The following is a 20,499-nucleotide window of genomic DNA, read 5'->3' as shown; positions in this document are numbered from 1 at the left end:
GCCCCCCCCCCATCTCTATGGCCCCCATCCCCCTCCGCACTGACAGACCGGGCAGTGCCCCCCCCCCATCTCTATGGCTCCCATCCCCCTCCGCACTGACAGAGCGGGTAGTGTCAGCCTCAGCCGCCCCCCATCTCCAGGACTCCCATCCCCCCCGACAGAGCGGGCAGTGCCCCCCCCCTTTCCACGGCTCCCACCCCCGCGCAGTGACACGGCGGGCAGTGGCGGCCCCGGCCCCGGCACTCACAGAGCTCGCAGTAGCGGTGGCAGCCCCGGCCCAGCCCCTGCAGGTAGCGCTGCAGCACGTCGGTGAGGAGGTCGCAGGCCGAGATTTGCACCGAGTCCCAGCCCAGCGCCTGGCAGATCTGAGCCACCGACACCCGCAGCAGACACCGCGAGTAGCTCTCGCACATCCCGGCCGGCTCAGCGCGGCCTGGGCCCGGAGCCCGCCATGGCCCGGGGGGAGGGGGGGAGGCTCACGCGCAGGCCATGGAGCCCGCCGCCGCCAACGCCGCCATCTTGGGGTCGCGCCGAGTCCCAGCCGGCCGAGACCAGACCGCGCCGCTCCACCGCCGAGCGCATCGATGGGGCGGGCGGTCTATCGATTGCTCTGGCCTCCAGCGGGGCCTACCGGGCCTGGCTCTGGAGGAGAGAGGAGCTGGTGGGAAGAGACAGAACTACAGAGAGGGGGACTGGGGAGGGCAGCAATGGGGAGGAGGAAGGGATGGGGAAAGGGGTAAAGAAAAATGGGGTCAAGTGAAAGGTTTAGAAACATGGGGGGAGGGGAATTAACAGCCTGGGATTAAACTGGGGAAATACCAGTAAATACCTTTATTTGGGAATGATCAGACAGTGGGGTAGGGGGGAGAGACATGGGGAGCGGCAGCCCTGGTAGAAGCGTCCCCTGGAAAAGACAATGGATAGCGAAGTTTGCACGAGTTTGCCCAAATAAATTTGTTAGTCTCTAAGGTGCCACAAGTACTCCTCGTTCAACGGGCTAGTGCAACTGGAGGAGGTCAGTGCAACGTTAGCATGGTGCGAGGAGCTGTAGCACCAACCCCAAGCGTTAAACGAAGTCTTCAGTCAGGTCCTCAGAATCATGGCCTTTTAAAAAAGAAGGCATTTGGGGGTTCTTTATATTTGCCTTATGGATTGGAGGCCTGTAGGGCGCACGCCAGCTTTTTTCTGCAACTGTGAGAGCTACCAATTTTATTTTTCTGAAGTGAGCACAGATTTTCAGGTACTCAGTTGACATCAGGAGCTGGTGGGTTAAGAAAAGCACGAAGTATCATGGGACTTGTAATAATCACTAAAGTCGTCAGTGCTGAAGGACTGCCTTAAGAAGTGGGCAGTAGCCCACGAAAGCTTATGCTCTAATAAATTTGTTAGTCTTTAAGGTGCCACAAGTACTCCTGTTCTTTTTGCGGATACAGATTAACACGGCTGCTACTCTGATACTTGCTACATACAGTTTCAGTGCAACTGCACCCAAGATAGTGTATTCAGTTCCAGCGGCACCACATCACCATAATTGTTTTAGCAAACTGGAGAGAGTTCAGAGAAGAGTAACAAATATAATTAGGGCTTCTGTTTTCTTCAGTTCAATTTATTTAATTTGGGGAAGGTTATTTTTAGCAATTTTTGCCTTTTATGTAGGTATCCAATGTGTACTGTATATATTACTCATTACTGAAGTTTATACTGTAATGAGTAATCTTTGTAATGTTTCTTAATGTGCCTTAACATAGTACTGTTTCAAACAGCATTATATTAAAGCATGCCATTAGGGTCTAGATGGACCAATTAGTGTGCTTCAGATATCATATCCTTATACTCGGCCTTACAAGTCTGGGTAGATTAAATCTTAGGTACAAGTAACCATTCCCAGTGTTTTCTTGGTATTTATTGGATAAACACTGATTTTATATTTTTGTATTGGCGTGATGTTTTATTGGTGTTTATTGGTTAAAACCTAAAATCAGAAGCAGGAAATATAATCAAGGGGCTTCATTGGGAGGAAAGAGTAAAACAATTCTATATGAAAAGAATGGCTTAATCTTGAATAGGAGAGGTGAAAGGGACACCTAGGGAATCATTTGCAGGTAGAGCTGTCTGGAAAATGAGCAATTCCCATGTTTTCAGCAAAAAACAAACATGAAATACTTTGATTTGGAAATGCTGTTGTGGTGTCTGATGGGAGTTGTGGTTCAGAGGCTTTATAATCCCATTCTCTATAGGGTGGGCTCCCTTATCAGACCACATCTCCCATGATGCACCATGGTCTCATCTCTTAGAAAGAAGAGGCAGTGTGCATCCTGGGAGATGTTCAGCTGGAGAGCCTGACCTACAGAGAAAGGGACCACGGGGAATCTGAATTACAATTCCCGTGTGGCAGTCTGGAGGCTTTTCAGAATCAAAATACTTTTTAAATTTTTATTTATTTAAAAAAAAAAAAACCTGAAATTTTCTATGGAAAGCAGATTCATTTTGCAAAGAAAAGAAAAAAAACAGTTTTTATCAAAACTCCAGTTTTTCATGAAAATAAGATTTGACAACTTTTTTCACACATCCTAATTCTGCACTCAGTGGGGTTCTATGAGAGAATAGAGGCCTAGTCCTGAGAAACTAGTTACAGGATTGGGGTCTATATAATTCCTCTCAGCCCTTGGTTTCAATAATCTTCAAATATTTATGGACTGTTATTGTGTCCCTTCCCTCCTTCCTTTAAATTTTTCCTTTCAGATGAAGCCCTCTGATCATTTTTGTTACTATTCTTTGAACGCTCCCCAGTTTGTCAATATTATTGTGGTGATGCTACACCACAGCTACAGTTGCACCAAAGCCATTCATACTGAGGATACTCAGTGCTCCGTAACTGAATACATAGCTTAAAATTGCACTAGCCTTTTTTGCAGCAAAACCCTGTGCTCACATTTTGTAGGACTGGGGCCTTAAAGTGGTACATAGGAGTTATGGGCCAAAATCGAGACAAAGAAATTTAGATTAAATATTGGGAAGAACCTCTTGAGAGTGAGATGTACTAGGCTGGGACTCATCTCTCAAGGATGTGGTAGAAGCCCCATTCTGTGTTGAAATCTGGGAAGGGTTTTGTAGGAAGACCCTTTTTCTACCCCTTCTTCTATAATCTCTCTGTATGTTTCTGCCATATACACACACCTTCTGACAGGTCTCCTGAGGTGATGAAATGGGCTTGTCCTAGTGTCGTCTCTATCTTGCTTTTTTATTCTTCTACTCTTATACAGGATACTTTCTAAATTTAGTTCCTCTTCCTTTTGTTTCTCTCTTCCATAGTACAGGAGCAGCAATCTGTGCAGAGGGAGATCCCCATCCACCTTGCTTTCCTGCTTGCGCTCCTGTCCAACCCAGGAAGTGGCCTTTCCTCCAAAACGTCAAACCCAGGAAGCAACCACTCCCTTTGTCCTGAAAGGAAAATGGGACATCCATAGATCCTTACCTCAGGCAAGAACTCTTTAAGTTCCTTGCAGTTCAAAACCCTCCCTTTTCTGTGCATGTTGCTAATCTCCATCCACGGAAGGGGGAGACCCGTAAATTATGTATAGAGAGAACATAATTACCCAAGTTGGAATTTGGACAGGACGCTGGGTTTAAACACTTCTAACAAAAAGTGGATCAGATCTTTAAATAGTGGAAGTACGCTGGTCTTCAGTTTTGTCTAAGGACAAGTCTACACTACAAAATTAAGTTGACTTATGTTACCTCAACATACAGCCACCACAGTAGTTGAACTGGTTTTACACGTCCATCCTACCTTCCTTGTGTCCCCAACCAGGAGCATTTGTATTTAACTGCCAGTGTGGAGCATTGGGGGTAGTTTCTGAAAGGCAGCAACGCAGTGTCTATACTGACACTGGGTTGACCTAACTACAGTGACTTAAGAGCTATGCCTCTCATGCAGGTGGAGTTAAATCAGTGTAGTGGGTAAGTTACATTAGTGGGAAACTATATTTTAGTGTAGATCAGGGTGGCCAACCTGTGGCTCCAGAGCCACGTGGCACTCTTCAGAAGTTAATATGCGGCTCCTTGTATAGGCACCGATTCCAGGGCTGGAGCTACAGGCGCCAACTTTCCAACATGCTGGGGTGCTCACTGCTCAACCCCTGGCTCTGCCATAGGCCCTGCCCCCACTCCACCCTTTCCCACCCCCTCCTCTGAGCCTGCAGTGCCCTCGTTCCTCCCCCTGCCCCTCCAGAGCCTCCTGCATGCCATGAAACAGCTGATGGGGAGGGAGGGGGAAGGGTAGGTGCTGATCGGCAGGGCTGCCGGTGGGTGGGAGGTGCTGGGAGCAGGGGGAGCTGATGTGGGGCTGCTGCCGTATTACTGTGGCTCTTTGGCAATGTACATTGGTAAATTCTGGCTCCTTCTCAGGCTCAGGTTGGCCACGCCTGGTGTAGATGCTTCCAGAGTTCTATCAACATAAGCTCCTTTGCGTCAGCCTAACTCTGTAGAGACCAGGCCTAAGACAGCCCCCTACAACAGCTCTTTGTTATTGCTTTAGTACTACTGCCATAGAACCTATGACACCTACCTCATTAACACTTCATGGAGCACACTGGGTTTTTCCTTGGTGGTCTCCTATTGTGAGCACTGATTTTCACTTGTGTGATTTAACAAAATCAGTTAAAGAGAGAACTGCTGCTAAGGAGGCAGCATGGGGAATTACAGAAAAATTCAGAATGGGTGGAAGATATACCCCAACCTAGTGCAATATATGCTTATTGCAATGCGCTCTTTAGTTTCTTTGCACTGTTCACTTAGTACTGTGTTCTGGGTGCTGTGAAACACCATCATAGGAAAAGTTATACTGTTAAATGTTCACTGTTCCTGTAAGCAAGACATCATGTCTTTTTATGACAACAGATCCAACTTATACAGTTGGGGATATGAGGGACAAAAGCCAACCCCCAGTCTTAGTGGAATGGATAGATAGTGGATGGTTAGAAGCCTTAGGGTACGTCTATACTTACCTCCGGGTCCGGCTGTAAGCAATCGATCTTCTGGGTTTGATTTATCGCATCTTGTCTAGACGCGATAAATCGATCCTGGAAGTGCTCGCCGTCGACGCCGGTACTCCTGCTCCGCGAGAGGAGTACGCGTAGTTGACAGGGGAGCCTGCCTGCCGCATCTGGACCCGCGGTAAGTTCGAACTAAGATACTTCGACTTCAGCTACGTTATTCACGTAGGTGAAGTTGCGTATCTTAGTTCGAAGTGGGGGGTTAGTGTGGACCAGGCCCCTGAGCCCTATTCCTCTGTTAAGTGCATAGTGTTCTTCACAGAGCAGCTGAAGTGGTCAGGTATAGGGCTGCTTTTTGTCCTTCTGTGCTCACCTGGTCTGCTCCACCCACAGAAATGTACAATCAGCTAGTTTACGTGGCTGGTGGTGGCAGAGCATTCTCCAGTTAATCATCAATGAGGATTCCTTCATTTCCCTCATTTGTTCACCAGAGACCGAGTTTATTAACCTTTCAGTCATGCTGTAAGGGCTATTTGCTTACCAAAGTTTTGATTTAGTAGGATGCATGGTTAGGGGAAATAGAATGGGCTAGTTTATAGTCCAAAGGGAATCCAACTGAAGGCACTGATCGAGAGGTTGGTCCTGCCTGTGCAAGTACCAGAACAGCAACTACTTCCATTTTTAATCTCACTGAGGCCTTATTTTATAGGCACTTTCTAGAGAAAATAGAGTGGAAATTACTGACCACTAGGTTTTTGAGTAAGACGACCTTCAGAACAGCACAAGCCCTTTGATCATGCCACAATCAAGATTCTTACTATATCTTAATTCTTGTATTTGTTTATAATAAACACAGTGCAACAGAAACATTAAAAACAAGTAAAACATTGTTTTAGTTTTTAAAAAAACCCATTCCTTCCAAGTTCCTGCAGCAAAACAGCTGCTCGCGGTGGGAGAATTTTCATATTGGGATTTGTGGGGTCTAAATTTCAACCTAACCATAAACCCTACTCTACGTCCCACTGTATTTTACTACTGTTTGAAAAGGAAGGAGACAGAAGTTAGAGAGAAAATTAGAGCGTCAGCTATCAGAATACTCCTGAAATTGATTTGCCAACCATTTAAGCAGCCGCATAGTTCCCTCCCCCCAAGATAAGTAAAGCAATTGCAGCACATAAAGTTTTCTAGACTCTAGTTTTAGGATTGCAGTTTGAAAGCAGTTATGGCTCAGCTAACTAATGACAGGGGCAAGGAACACGCAATTAGCCAATGGTTTTGGGGAGGAAAAAAAGAAAGGAGCCAACTACTCATGAGTAAGGTGACACTTAAGTGTAAATGGATCGAGGCCTTAGACTGTAAGCCTTCAGGTCAGGGATTCATCTTCCCACATGACTAAAATGCTACCATATTTTGGCTGCTATAAAAACAAACACAGAAAATGCGCTGGGACTTGTTAAAGTTGCCAATTATGAGCGTCATCAGTCAAAGTTGCACTTGGTTACACAGCAAACATGGCTACCAGCTTAAGTACAGTTTTGAAAAGTTACACTGATCATTTAAATAAAAAAAAAAGTCAAATCTGCTCCAAATTAATCAATTGCATTGATCACTGAAACCTGTTCATCTCTGGCGTTCCAATTCCCGACTGTCCTCCGCCGTCCCATCCAACCCCTCCTCTCGTTCCTGACTGCCGCATCCAACGACCCCTTCTCCCACCCCCTGACGACCACCACCCCGAACTCCCCTGCCCTCTATCCAACTTCCCCGCTCTTTCCCCCTTTACCGCGCTGCCTGGAGCACCGGTGGCTGGCAGCATGGCCAGAGCCCAGGACAGGCAGCCATGCTGCCCGGCTAGAGCCAGCCACACCACTGCGCAGCACAGAGCACCGGGTCAGGCCGGGGCTCTGCAGCTGCGCTGCCTGGCAAGAGCTCGCAGCCCCACTGCCCAGAGCATTGAGCCGGCGGCAGGGCGAGCTGAGGCTGCAAGGGAGGGGGAACAGCGGGGGAGGGGCTGGGGGCAAGCCTCCCTGGGCAGGAGCTCGGGGCAGGGCAGGAGGGTCCCACAGGTCAGATGTGGCCCACGGGCTGTAGTTTGCCCACCTCTGCTCTAGACAGTATTTTAAAGTTATTAAAAAACCACCACTGAGATAATACATCTGCTACTCAGAACTGTTTTTGTTTTAGAATATAAGATCTAAGGGACAGGATTGGTTATGCACCTTATTGGAAAAGGAACAAAACCCCAACTTAGTAGTATAATATGATGCAAAGTGAATTGCATGTTTCCTTATGGCACTAGGCTACTGAACAGATGCATTACACGGGCTTGACACTTTCTTTTGAAACATGAGGCACGGGATATTCTCTGAGAATGCCAGAGGCCTTGTCTACACTACAGGGGAAATTCAATCTAAGCTACGCAATAGTAGTTACGTGAATAGTGTAACTCAAATCGACGTAGCTTAGATCTACTTACCGCGGGGTCCATACTACGAGATGTCAACGGGAGAGTGATCTGCAGTCGATTGAGTGGGTCTTTACTAGACCTGCTAAGTCAACCACTGATGCATCAATCGCCGCTCATGGATCCCCGGGGTAAGTGTAGACAAGCCCTGAATAACATTTCCTGTGCTTTTCTAAGGAAAACCCACATGCACACTATGTACACCATAAACAGATTAAAAGCAGTAAACAGCTGGTTTCAAAAAGTAATTGGTTCTCTTTGAGTCAGATATTCACACACGAAAAAACAAGAACATTTGTTTCATGTAGGTGGTTTATTGTAAGATAATTTACAAATATTTTCAGGTTTTCCCCATTAATTCTTCACAGAATGATGGACCAACAGTTTTATCAATATGGATATAAGCAGGTTAAACCAACTCTCTAGAATAGCTCCTTGTTTCTTTACCTATAAAAATACAAGAAAAAAGTTTACACACATATCAAGAGTATCTTTAAGTGTGCATATTACATTATCTCCACTGTCTTTTCATGCTGCCCCACAAGCTTTTAAAAGTTTTCTCACTTCAAATGCCCTCTCTGTCCTCCTGATTCTTCTTTAAACCTACTTCTTTCATAATCCTTTTAATATCAATTTCTGCATTCCTCCTACTGTAAATTCTTCAGGGGGTAGGACAGTGTCTTGTCTGTGTATTTGTAAAATGTTGTGTATGCTTATGGTGCTGTAACATTTAAAGTGAATGATTATTTAAGGGAGTTCAGTGGCTCAATGATATTGAATTAAACCATAAATAGGGTCTGAGTATTTGTATACATTGTGTGAAGTATGGATCACTTTCAATTCATTCCTTTCCCCCCCGCACATTATGTGCATTAAAGCTCTCTAGAACCATAATGCACAATATTATAAGCCTGTTATATATCATAGAATATCAGGGTTGGAAGGGACCTCAGGAGGTCATCTAGTCCAACCCCCTGCTCAAAGCAGGACCAATCCCCAGATTTTTGCCCCAGATCCCTAAATGGTATTGGTACCACTGTTGACAAGATGCTATCTATGCTCTAATTACAGATGGGCCCATGCCAGTCACTTCCCAAACGATTTCTCCAAAAGTTTAGTAAAAGAGGGCACTTAAAATTCAGATTTCTATGTTGCAGTTCAGACATATTTCTCATTAACTGCTTCAGGATCATCAGTGCCGAACCATTTTTTTTTGGAAGAATCTAGTTTCTACTTCATCACTTTACCTCTTGACTTTGGCTGAAACTTGCTTTCCGATTATCCCCTGGTAATGTTGTTATGGGAAAAAACAGAACAAGCAGGTTAAGAAGCAACTCATGCAAACTAAGGCAAAGTTATTCTTGTGATTTAACCAAGGATGTGTCATCGAGCAGCCAAATTAAATACAAACTAAAGAGCTCATTAAAAACGCGCATACATGCAGTTGTGGCACAAGCTGGTTTCCGCCATTTCTGTACACATATTAGTTATGAATGCATTGATCTATATCTTTAATTAGAACACAAGTCTGCATCTAATCAGTAGATTAATTTAAATTAATTCTGTGCAAGTAAACCAATTATATGGGTTTAAGCACAACCACCTCTTATCACCCATAGCGCACAGTGTTCTGCAGTTCCTAGCAGAGTGGCAAAGTTTGGTATTTGTCAGCGAAACACACAAGAGCTAAACTGGTTTTATTTCATTAAGATGCGCATTTACATTCAACAAGCTAAAGTTCCATCCAACAGAAGTTATCCCTCACCTTCTAATCCACACAACAGGCTGATCTATACAGAAGAAAGGCCAATCTGCTATGTAGGTTCCCCAAAACAAGAACCTACACTACACCAGAGAGAGTTTTGGGGCTGTTTGAGCAAAGGGTGGATGGGTGGGGCCTTTTTTCATAGTATGGGGAAGTCATGGGTGTCCACTCAAAGATGGGGAGAGGCAGGGAAAAGAGCCACTTTCCATAAACACGATGCAGCTTCATGGCTACAGAATCTTCTATACCGGCTAGCAGCTGCCGAGGCAAAGTTTGAGCTTTAAGCATCATACCAGTCATTGGAATTTGTTAAAGCAGAATAAAGAACTCTTCAAGTATCAATGCATCATTTTTTCCTTTAGGTTTAGAACAGCTGTTCCTCCACCCTACCTATTTAATACAATGTAAACAGCAGGACATTTGAACATTAAAACAATCTAAGTGAAAAGCCTTGTTGCATATTTACACAGATACTTACAGAGCAGCAGCGCCAGAAATGATCTCAATAAGCTCCTTGGTGATGACAGCTTGACGGGTACGGTTGAATGTCAAGGTCAATTTGTCAATAATCTCGGCTACAAATAAAAATTGAAATTTAGATGGTAGAATCTGGAAATGGAAAAAACACTTCCCTTTGATCGACTCGAGCAGAACACAGTACAACACTGTTAATTCACACCAGCAACTGGGCGACCCATTGCAATTTACTAAATATTGTTAAACCACCAAGGAAAGGAAAAATAAAGGGGACTGCATGGCAAGATGTATTCTGGTACCTTATTTTGTCAGCTGAAGGTCAGCTTTAATTATAACACCTCAAACTAGTGAATGCAATGTGGTGTCATTTGTTAAAGCAATCTAATATTTATAGTATGAGACATCACTATCGGCTATTCAGTCTCCCGTGCTGTGCTGCAATGTGCTCCCCCATGGGTAGCTATACTGAAAAGGAAAAGCTGCAGTTGTATAAGCAAGTTACCACTGTTCTGACCAGCAGAAATGTCTAATTGGGAATCTTCCTGGTCTCCATTAATTCCTTCTTGGAGCTGGAGATGGACTTCCCTCATGTGTTGAGGGAAGGAGGCCAGCAAGGAAACGTACCCAAACTCCTTCTGTTCCCCTCTCCCTCACATAATAGGGGCTTTCTGAATTCACTGTGCTATTCTCCGCACAATGTGACTGCATATTTAAAAACATCCTTACCTCTGCGTACTAAAACTGAAAGCAATTTGCTTTCCCTCATTAGTGGTGATTGCTCACTTTTTGCTTTGCACTCAGCTTAGACAATAAAAACGGACGCATGAGTCTCATTTATGATTGATGCACCAGCATAATGATGAAATGTTTGGGTTGCAAACACTGAAAGGGAGATGTTTAAATCCAAACAGTAATTTTTCCCTTGGAATTAAACAAAAAGAAAAAAAGCAAGCATAGAAGCTCTTGATCTTAGGCTGTGCAAAACCATTTTGTTTTACACACTCACACTCTTACATTTTGGGTCTAAATTAGAGCTGATCAAATAGTATAATATTTTAGTTAGCATTTTGGGTTTTTTTTAAATTAAGACATCCAAAAAGTACCTATGGCTGCAAGTTCCACCCCGTTTGCCGCACTACCGTACCTTACTCCAAAAACTTAGTGGTTGTGGCCAGAGTAGGGGGGGAAAAAATTGATTCACTCCTAAACTCTATTGCTTGTCCACCAACTTGCTGTGTGACCTTGGGTAAGATATTTAAAAATTTGCTTCAGTTTCCCAATCTATAAAATTGATGCCACAGTAATTGCAATGGGTTTGAGAGGCTTAATTAAAAGTATACGGAGCTTTTTGAAATCTCAAATCTACAGACACTGAAAAAGCGTAAAGTATTCGTGGCAGTCATAGGGCCAGCCCAGTACTTTACGTTGTTACACGGGAATCCTGCATTCCACTTCTCACCAGAGCATCTTGCTTTCATATCAAGAGAACTGGGTACCAAGAATATAATGTCACTGAACAGCAGCCCCTTTTTCTTAGGTACTGAGTAAGGCTGATGTATCTGGAAGGGCTGTATTGGCTGAAGAGATAGCAACTAGGATGGTGGGACATGAAGAGTAGGGGGATGGCTAGAATAGCAAACACTGAAAACGCCCCCAAGAGTATTCTTACAAGCATTTTTGCTAGCGTTGTCCATAGCAGTCATTCTGGCACTCTGCTCGCTGGTGGTAGATTCCTTCAGAGAGTAGAAGAGGATGTTTGCTAATGTAAACTCCTGGTAGTTTCGCAGCACGTCAGCATCAATATCATCATAGATACTAATGCTTTCTGTAAGAATAGGTAAGAGTGGAGATTTAAAAAACCCCCAAAACTAGTCACACCCTACTGAAGATACTGTGGCATTAAAAACTTACTGACGTATTTTTGCTTCCTAGTACCCAACCTCGTTCACACTGAAATCAAATTTTATTTTAATTTCAACAACTTCTTGTTTGAAATAAAATAAGCAAAATCAAGTCCCTGTCAACAGAGGCCAAATCTCAAACCATGCTAATGTGGTAGTAAAAAAACCCCAAAACAACTTAACTTAAAAATCCCACTGTCACAAATGACATTCTTGGATTGCCAGACATTTAGGTACATAACCCCATTTTGCTTACCTTTGCCTGGTAGTGTTATGACAACTAACTGACAGATCATGAAAGATATGGTCTTTCAAGAGTATGATTCATTGAATTGGACTGCATAGTTAATTTTACTACTTACCAGCACCAGCAACTGTATCAAGAGAGTAGAAAGGTTTTTCATCTGTCTTGTAGGAGATGACAGACCTACATGAGACAAATGATTTTTAAAGATCTTTATTACTGTAAAAAAAAGTCTCTACTGTAATTCTGATCTAAGAATTGATGAAAAACACTTTTGTTTTCCAAAACCTGAGATTAGCATTCCGTGGTGCTGTTGTGAACACTGACACCTCAAACAACCAAGAACAGAAAACTTCTTATACTACTTTTGTTGTAACACCATCAACTATAACAGGAATAAAGAACAGAACCCAGAACATAGCTCTTGGCAGATATGTGCTTTCCAATAATTGTTAAAGCACATCTAAGCTTACACATGTATTATGATTATTTGAAATCTTGACCTTTTTAAACAAAAAAATAAGCATGTCAGATCACGATGAGTTTTCAGATGTCGTAACTGGACTAACATACCACTTCCATATATTGTACGAGTCTACATAAAACCTTCCATCCCACTTCTTTCTGTGCACTCTTAAAACAAAAGAAAGACCAGTCTCAGTTTATCTTGCCTGAATCGATTGTAGATGACAGATCCTTCATCGAATTCATATCCAGAGTTTAGCAGCTCTAAGGCAATCACTGAAGCATCTCCAAAGCTGGGGGGTTTTCTTCCCACTTCTTTGAATGTCACCAGGAAATGTTTATTGTGTGTCCTAAAATAAAACCAAGCTTGTGTAAAACCCTAGCCAATGTGCTATTGTAGAACCCAACTATAGACCTTGATTTAGGTAAACACTTACGCCCATGTTTCGCTTTAAGCACACAAATAGACCCACTGACTTTAAATGGGACTACTGGTGTGCTTATAGTTAAGCATATGAATCAGTGCTTTTCTGGATTGGGGCCTAGGTGAAAGGAATTTTAGTTATTTAAAATTTGGCTCGTTGGAATTGCTTCATGAGATGTACCTCTAACATTTAGAATAGTGAGAGTCTAGTCAGCAATCACATTCTCATTCCAACATAGTTCAATACAGTGCAACAATTAACACAGAACACAATTCAGCAAAAAGAACTTTAGCATAATTGCAGGAATTCGTTTTACAGAAACTTGATTTTTTTTCCACAGCCATTTTAAAATAAATTAGCCTACGCATTCCAAGCTGTTTATTAAAGGATAGCCCTGAAGTTTCTACTATAGAAAATTTAAAGCAGTGCTCACCAACCCGTCGATCGCGATTGGCTGGTTGATTCTGGAGACTCTCCCAGTCATCGCGATCTCCAGCCGCAGCAACATAACGGGGCTGTCTGCCGTGGCCCCATGCCGCTCCCAGAAGCGGCCAGCACACGGGGGAGGGGTCTCCGCGCACTGCTCCTGCCTGCAAGCACCGCCCCCGCAGCTCCATTGGCCAGGAATGGGGAGCTGTGGCCAATGGGAGGTGCGGGGGCGGTGCCTGCAGAGAGGGGGAGCACACAGTCTCATGTGTTCCCCCCAGGAAATGCAGGGGTACGATGGCCCCTTCCGGGAGTGGCATGGCCACGTGGTGCACTGCTGGCTGGCAAGGTGGCCCGGCTTGTGATGGGGAGGAGGTGCTGATGTGCCTGAGTGGGGCTGAGGCAGGGAGTGAGCCTGCCTTAGCCCCACTACGCCGCCAACCGGAAGCCCCCCGAGGTAAGTGCTCCCTAGCGGGAGCCCACACCCCAACCCCCTCTTGGAGCCAGCACCCCATACCCCCCCGCCCTAGCCCTGAGCCCTCTCCCAGAGCCAGCAGCCCACAACCCCATGCACCCCAACACTCTGCTCCAGCCCGGAGCCCCCTACTGCACCTATACTCCCTCCCAGAGCTTGCACCCCTAACCCCCTCCTGCACACCAACCCCCTGCCCCAGGCTCAGCCCGGAGCTCTCTCCCACACTGTGAATCCCTCAGCCCCATCCCAGGGCCCGCACCCGCATCCAAACCCCAACCCCTTCCCCCAGCCCAGTGAAAGTGAGTGAGGGTGGGGGAGAGTGAGTGACCCGGGGGGGGAGGGGAGGGAGGTGGAGTGAGTGGGGCAGGGCAGATCCTGGGTTGCCCTTAAATTCAAAAAGTGATCTTAGGTGTAAAAAAGTTGGAGACCACTGATTTAAAGCATTACTACTCAAAGATTACCTTTGAAGCAGGCCTCTTAACTTGTCACCCACTCCAACCACCATGACCTCTTTCCCTGCATCTGAGAGGGTGCTAATTTCAGTTTTCATGGCTTTAGCAACAGAGGTATGGATAGCACCACAGAGACCACGATCAGAGGACACACCAATAATGAGGTGTTTCTTCTTGTCTTCGGGGACCTTAATTTCTGCTTTCTCATAGAGAGCTGGGGGGGGGAAAATGAGAGAGAGAGAGTAGGAAAAGTTGCATTCAAGCATTCATCCTTAGCAATGTCTCTTAAGAGACATTTTGACACTGACTAAACATATTAGCACCTATTCTGACTAGAACCATTTCTAAAGGGATGCCATTCACACTTTTGTCTTTATAGGTCTGCCTATTGATGATATAATTGACCCTTAAGGTTATTATAACGGACACAGAAAGATACTTTTTAAATAATGGTTTACTTCTGTGCATTTGGCCGCACGCTGTGTCTAGTCAGTTTCACTGTTGTGTTGATGCATTAGTCTTGTACATCATTCCAAAGGTGGCTCCGGTGCATGCCCTTCCCCACGCTTGGCAATAGCGTGTTTACCAGTAACAGCAAAGTTTAAACTGAAGATGTACCAAACAGGCACATGAGTGCAGAAAGAGGACAAGAAAAGAGAGGAGGGGGGCCCCAAATTATTAGGTGTTGCTGTTTCCGAGCTAACCCCAAAACATTATAACCATTATAAACATAGACGGGGAGCAGAAATTCCCTTATGTTTTCTAAAAAGCTTTTACAAGCTTAGGACATAATATTTAAGGGAAGCAAACAGAAAATGAATTTAAAAATATTTAAAGTTCACATTGTCTCTAAGATATGGATTCTCCTTCTGAAAGTCTTCCCCAGAAAGTTTGATAAGCATATAGGGGATTTAGGAGCACAAGTCTTATTGAAATTCTCCCCCTCAATTCTTACGTCAGATACCACACAGACAATTTCTCTTACCCAAGGATCCTACTCCATACACTCTAGCTGGTTTCAGTTCCCTCTCAGCTCTGGCATACTTCGCTGCAGCAACCATCTTCATGGACTTTGTAATTTTCTGGATATTCTTGATGGACTTTAAACGCCTGGTAACTACAAGAATTTGAGGGTTAAAATTGGGCTAAAGTTTCTAGCAGTCACAAATTAATCAGCTTCTATAAGAGAGAGAGAGAGAGAGAGAGAGAGATGACAATATAAAAAAATTCAAGTGAGATTACAGATTACATTTACAGTTCTGTTCAAACTAGCAAAATAATAAAAGCAGTAATTTAGACAGAATGTGAGCTCCACTTTTTCCTATAAATGGAATAGATGGTCAGTTTTCAGAATGGAGAGAGATAAATAGCAGTGTCCCTCAAGGATCTGTACCAGGTCCAATGATGTTCAACATATTCATAAATAATCTGGAAAAAGGGGTAAACAGTGAGGAGGCAAAGTTTGTAGATGCAAAATTACTCAAGATAGTTAAGTCCAAAGAAGATCATGAAGAGTTACAAAGGGATCTCTCAAAACTAGGTGACTGGGCAACAAAATGGCAGATGAAATTCAATGTTGATAAATGCAAAGTAATTGGGGAAAACATAATCCCAAAACACCTAAAAACTAACACCTTCTGTTAGTCTTAAAGGTGCCACAGGACCCTCTGTTGCTTTTTACAGATTCAGACTAACACGGCTACCTCTCTGATACTAAAAACGATGGCATCTAAATTAGCTGTTACCACTCAAGAAAGAGATGTTGGAGTCATTATGGATAGTTCTCTGAAAACATCCGCTCAATCTGCAGCAGCAGTCAAAAAAGCGAACAGAATGTTAGAAACCATTAAGAGAAGGGTAGATAAAAAAACAGAAAATATCATAATGCCATTATATAAATCCATGGTACGCCCACACCTTGAATACTGCATGCAGCTCTGGCCACCCCATCTCAAAAAAAGATACATTAGAAATGGAAAGGGACAGAGAAGGGCAACAAAAATGATTAGGGGTATGGAACAGCTTCTATATGAGGAGAGATTAAAAAGACTGGGACTACGCAGCATGGAAAAGAGGAGTCTAAGGGGGGATATGATAGAGGTCTATAAAATCATCAATGGTGTGGAGAAAGTGAATAAGGAAGTGTTATTTACTTCTTCACACAACACAAGAACTACAGGTCACCCAATCAAATGAATAGGCAGCAGGTTTAAAACAAACAAAAGGAAGTACTTCTTCATACAACACACAGTCAACTCATTGGAACTCATTGCCAGAGGATATTGTGAATGCCAAAACTATAGCTGGATTCAAAAAAGAACTACATAAATTCATGGAGGCTAGGTCCATAATGGCTATTAGCCAAGATGGTCAGGGATGCAACCCCATGCTCTGGGTCCTTAAGCCTCTGAGGGCCAGATGCTGAGACTGGATGACAGCAGATGGATCACTGGAAGATTGCCTTGTTCTTTTATCCCCTCTTAAGCATCTGGCACTGGCCACTGGGCTAGATGTACCATTGGTCTCACCCAGTGTGGGCATTCTTATGTTCCTAAATAAACATGTATCGAACTAATCCTGTAGTGCATTTACCTGGAGAACAGACTCTTTCTTCAAGGAGACATTTTTCATATCTCCAAAACCAGAGAATGACGCAGTCGGGGTTTAAGCTAAAGCTCTATTCATGTAGGCCTTACTTTTCCCCTTCTGTCTCTATCTTTTTCATGAATGCACCTCTCGAGTCATCATGCCTATTCCCTGTAGGAAATGCAGCTCAATATTTTAAAGACACACAGTCACATTTGGTCCCAAGTTTAGATTTTGGCAAAGCAAGTACATTTTTATACAACGCAAGACTTTTAGAAATGTTACTATGAATAATAATAATAAAAAAAACACTGAAAGAAATGGAAAAGGATTTCAAAAAGACAAAGACTAACTAAATTCCCCTGCAGTATTTGTGCTAGAGATTGGAATTCTTTATTAATGCATGAACCTAAAAGAGTGATTTGATAAGATGAAAAACAAGTAAAACTGACAGGTTTGTTTTTACTGTCCAAAGTGAGAGAAATACACAAAGTCTACAAAAACAAACAGAAAAGTAAATTCAATTTTTAAAATTATTTTAATAAGCAAAAACGTCAGCCAAGATTTTTTGAAGTTATGCTTTTAACTTAACAGTGTCTTTAAAACAAATCAGTTTCCTTACAAAACATTTACCTTTTATTGAATGATGTCTTTTTTGAAGGAATACTGATTAATTATGGGTAAATTCATGCTTATGAAAACAAGAAGCTGACAGCATTGACTAGAAATGGTCACAGGGTAAGCAGCTTCTCTTTACAATTTAATAGGTGGCTGCCGGCTTATTCTCCCAAACACAGATCAGCCAGCAAGTGATTTTGTGATTACAAGTTACAAGGAGTGCTGACCCTCCAGAATCAGATCGTGGCTGAAACCAGTTTACTCTTGTTTATCAAGTCTACATTTAAACCTTACTTATTTGGAGGAGTATGAGTTTTTTAGCGCATTGTACCACCTAGTCCCAATATTATTATGACACTAATTTTGCCATTTTCAAAAAGAAGTTTAGCAACTTAATGACCAAAATGAGTAACTACAATATTAAGGTTTGGAAAATAGAATAAAGTTAAAGGCAGGCAGAGCAGCCTTCTCTCAAAGTCCTTGGTTTTTGTAAACATGCATATGAAAAATAACTTATTTCTTGTATTTAGTTTTAAACTACTCGTGCACTTGCCTTTTTTAATTTCAGTTACATACCCTTATTCTGGTCTACCCACACCAGTAACGGAGCTTTTCTGTTTAAGAACCTTCTGCAAACACAGGACTGTGAAGACCCTCTTATGACGGTGATAAATTGTCTAAAATGACAAAGTCTCCAATCTGGCAGAGCTGGTCTTCTGACCAACACAACTTCAAAGCCTCCAAGTCCACATTTTTGAATTTAAAAACAGAGACATTTTCCTTCATAATCAATTTACTGAACCGAGACTGTTACAGTTTGAGTTAATATTGCATTTTAAGAATGCTCCTCTGCAACAGAAAGGGATCTAGGGGTTATAGTGGACCACAAGCTAAATATGAGTCAACAGTGTGATGCTGTTGCAAAAAAACCAAACGTGATTCTGGGATGCATTAACAGGTGTGTTGTGAGCAAGACATGAGAAGTCATTCTTCCGCTCTACTCTGCGCTAGTTAGACCTCAACTGGAGTATTATGTCCAGTTCTGGGCATCACATTTCAAGAAAGATGAGAAATTGGAGCAGATCCAGAGAAGAGCAACAAGAATGATTAAAGGTCTAGAGGACATGACCTATGAAGGAAGGCTGAAAGAATTGGGTTTGTTTAGTTTGGAAAAGAGAAGACTGAGAGGGGACATGATAGCAGTTTTCAGGTATCTAAAAGGGTGTCAATAAGGAGGTGGGAGAAAACTTGTTCATCTTAGCCTCTAAGGATAGAACAAGAAGCAATGGGCTTAAACTGCAGCAAGGGAGGTTTAGGTTGGACATTAGGAAAAAGTTCCTAATTGTCAGGGTGGTTAAACACTGGAATAAATTGCCTAGGGAGGTTGTGGAATCTCCATCTCTGGAGATATTTAAGAGTAGGTTAGATAAATGTCTATCAGGGATGGTCTAGACAGTATTTGGTCCTGCCATGAGGGCAGGGGACTGGACTTGATGACCTCTCGAGGTCCCTTCCAGGCCTAGAGTCTATGAATCTATGAACACATCTCATTCCTCCCATCTCCTACCATATTATAAACAAATCAGAAGTACTTACTGTCCTTCAAAGTGGCCATATTCCTGACCTGGCCCCTGAAATTTAACAGAAACATTGTGTGTTAAGTGCTACTCCAACAAGTCACCACAGTCTCCTATTTTCCAGAGATGAGAGAATTATATTTGCAAATGTAAACATGGGTTGTTGCTTCTTAATGAAGCTACTACAGAAAGCATACTTCATTCTGTGTTGATTCATTAATAAGGTGCAGAATATATCTTCTCTTTTTCCTTTCTTCCAAGGCAGAGCACATCTCTGTTTGATACTTTATTGCTATGCAATGCTGATTAAATGTATCACACAACATCGTACAGTACCCACTATCCTGAAGAAACTGTTATTGATGGTCAGCTATAAACAGGCGATAGCAGGGAGGAAATCTCAGAGAAGGGAGAAAACCGACATCCATAACTTCAAAAGATACAAGGGCATCTATGATAATTAATGAGTAAATGGATGATATCTCCCTTCAGTATTTGATAAGATCACTGTGATGTTCGCAGCCTCTGTCACCTACAAGGGCAGGTTAGCTTGTCTCTTTTTTGCCAGGCATCATTTATCTACCCCTAAAATTTATAACCCCCGCTACTATAAACTCACTTCTTTCAGCTGGCCTCTCACCACTAACTGTCCACCTGGTCACATGCTTCACCTGATAAATTATATGAATTAAATTACAGGTCTAACATTATAATTTAAAAGAAAAAAATTTAAAATAAAATGTCAGACAAATTGGACTGGATTTTACATTCCCGCCTGCCACCTTCCTTCATCTGTATTTCATCTATCGAGCATGTATGATCTTTGGGGCAGTGAACCTGTCTTCCCTGGTAGGTTAAAGCAGCAGCAACGTCCAAAGAAGCGATCTTTCATTCAAGCTACATTACGATAAAATCCTCCTTATCTGAGCAGCCCCCCTCCCCAAGCTTTACAGAACAGCCCTGCAGAACCCCCCCACCCCTTAACCTTGCGCATCGCTCCTATCCCCATCAGTGGGGTTTGACCAGAGAGAAGGGCCTGGCCTGACAGCGGCTCAGTGCATCGCCCCGATGCTCCAGCTCCCCTGGAAGTGACTGCGCTGGGGGGAAAGGAGCAAGGGCAGCTCCCAGGCGGCGGAGCAGGGCCACTCCTGGTGCAGCCCCCTGCCCAGTTCACTGACCAGGCAAGAGCCAGGTACTGGGGTGTTCGGGTGCCCCCCCCTCCCCACGTCCCCCGCCCCGGGGCCCCCCCCCCCCCGCAGTACCCCCCCCAGCCCTGCACAGATCCCTCCCCCTTATCCTCAGCCCCCCGCTACCCGCCCCCCCATCCGGCCACCCTCCGCTCGTCCCCAGGCCCGATGCTCCCCGGGCCGCCGCCGCACCTCCCTCGCCGCATCCCCACCCCGCGGTCCCGCTCGCTCTCGGCACCCATAGACCCGGCTCGCGCCCCGTTACCATTGCGGCTGGTAGACCAGGACCGCGGCTCCCCGGGAGAACATGGCGACGCCTCTCCCCGCTGCTGGCTGCTGCCGCCCGGCTGAAGGTCAGAGCCTCCGCACTGCGCACGCGCCGCGACCGACAGGGGCGGGGCGAAGGGCGTTCTGGTGGCTGGCCGGCGGAAGACGTTCCGGGG

The 20,499-nt window shown here is 44.0% G+C and overlaps 2 protein-coding genes across 4 annotated transcripts in view; both read right to left on the bottom strand.

Moving 5' to 3' along the window:
• Window positions 1–546, bottom strand: part of TAF3 (TATA-box binding protein associated factor 3) — a 144,346-nt gene extending 143,800 nt beyond the window's left edge. The window contains exon 1 of the mRNA XM_034764586.1: window positions 248–546. Coding sequence (XP_034620477.1) covers window positions 248–413 — 166 coding nt within the window. The 5' untranslated portion in view covers window positions 414–546. The remainder of the gene's footprint in view (window positions 1–247) is intronic.
• A 7,206-nt stretch (window positions 547–7,752) lies between these two features.
• Window positions 7,753–20,456, bottom strand: ATP5F1C (ATP synthase F1 subunit gamma). 3 transcript variants are annotated; one of them, XM_034764561.1, is made up of 10 exons: window positions 20,322–20,456; window positions 18,889–18,923; window positions 15,074–15,205; window positions 14,098–14,302; window positions 12,517–12,660; window positions 11,964–12,028; window positions 11,370–11,525; window positions 9,702–9,798; window positions 8,706–8,743; window positions 7,753–7,905 (listed from the first exon to the last, which is right to left on the bottom strand). In XM_034764561.1, the coding sequence occupies exons 1-9, from the start codon at window positions 20,363–20,365 to the stop codon at window positions 8,737–8,739; spliced, it is 885 nt and encodes a 294-aa protein (XP_034620452.1). In that variant the 5' UTR covers window positions 20,366–20,456; the 3' UTR covers window positions 7,753–7,905; window positions 8,706–8,736. The 3 variants fall into 3 exon arrangements, with proteins under 3 accessions (XP_034620452.1, XP_034620461.1, XP_034620470.1); XM_034764570.1 differs by lacking the exon at window positions 8,706–8,743; XM_034764579.1 differs by lacking the exons at window positions 7,753–7,905; window positions 8,706–8,743 and having other exon boundaries at window positions 9,698–9,798.
• Window positions 20,457–20,499: the final 43 nt, after the last annotated feature.

Source organism: Trachemys scripta, chromosome 1 (assembly GCF_013100865.1).
Source record: "Trachemys scripta elegans isolate TJP31775 chromosome 1, CAS_Tse_1.0, whole genome shotgun sequence".
Classification (NCBI taxonomy): Eukaryota; Metazoa; Chordata; order Testudines; family Emydidae; genus Trachemys; species Trachemys scripta.
This window is presented reverse-complemented; position numbering and strand designations above follow the sequence as displayed.

Coding starts and splice junctions, on each gene's coding strand:
- ATP5F1C (XM_034764561.1), bottom strand. CDS start 20,365: ATGTTCTCCCGGGGAGCCGCGGTCCTGGTCTACCAGCCGCAATG. Junction 15,206..18,888: donor TATGGCCACTTTGAAGGACA/GTAAGTACTTCT, acceptor AAATTCTTGTAG/TTACCAGGCGTTTAAAGTCC. Junction 14,303..15,073: donor GTATGGAGTAGGATCCTTGG/GTAAGAGAAATT, acceptor TCCCCCCCCCAG/CTCTCTATGAGAAAGCAGAA.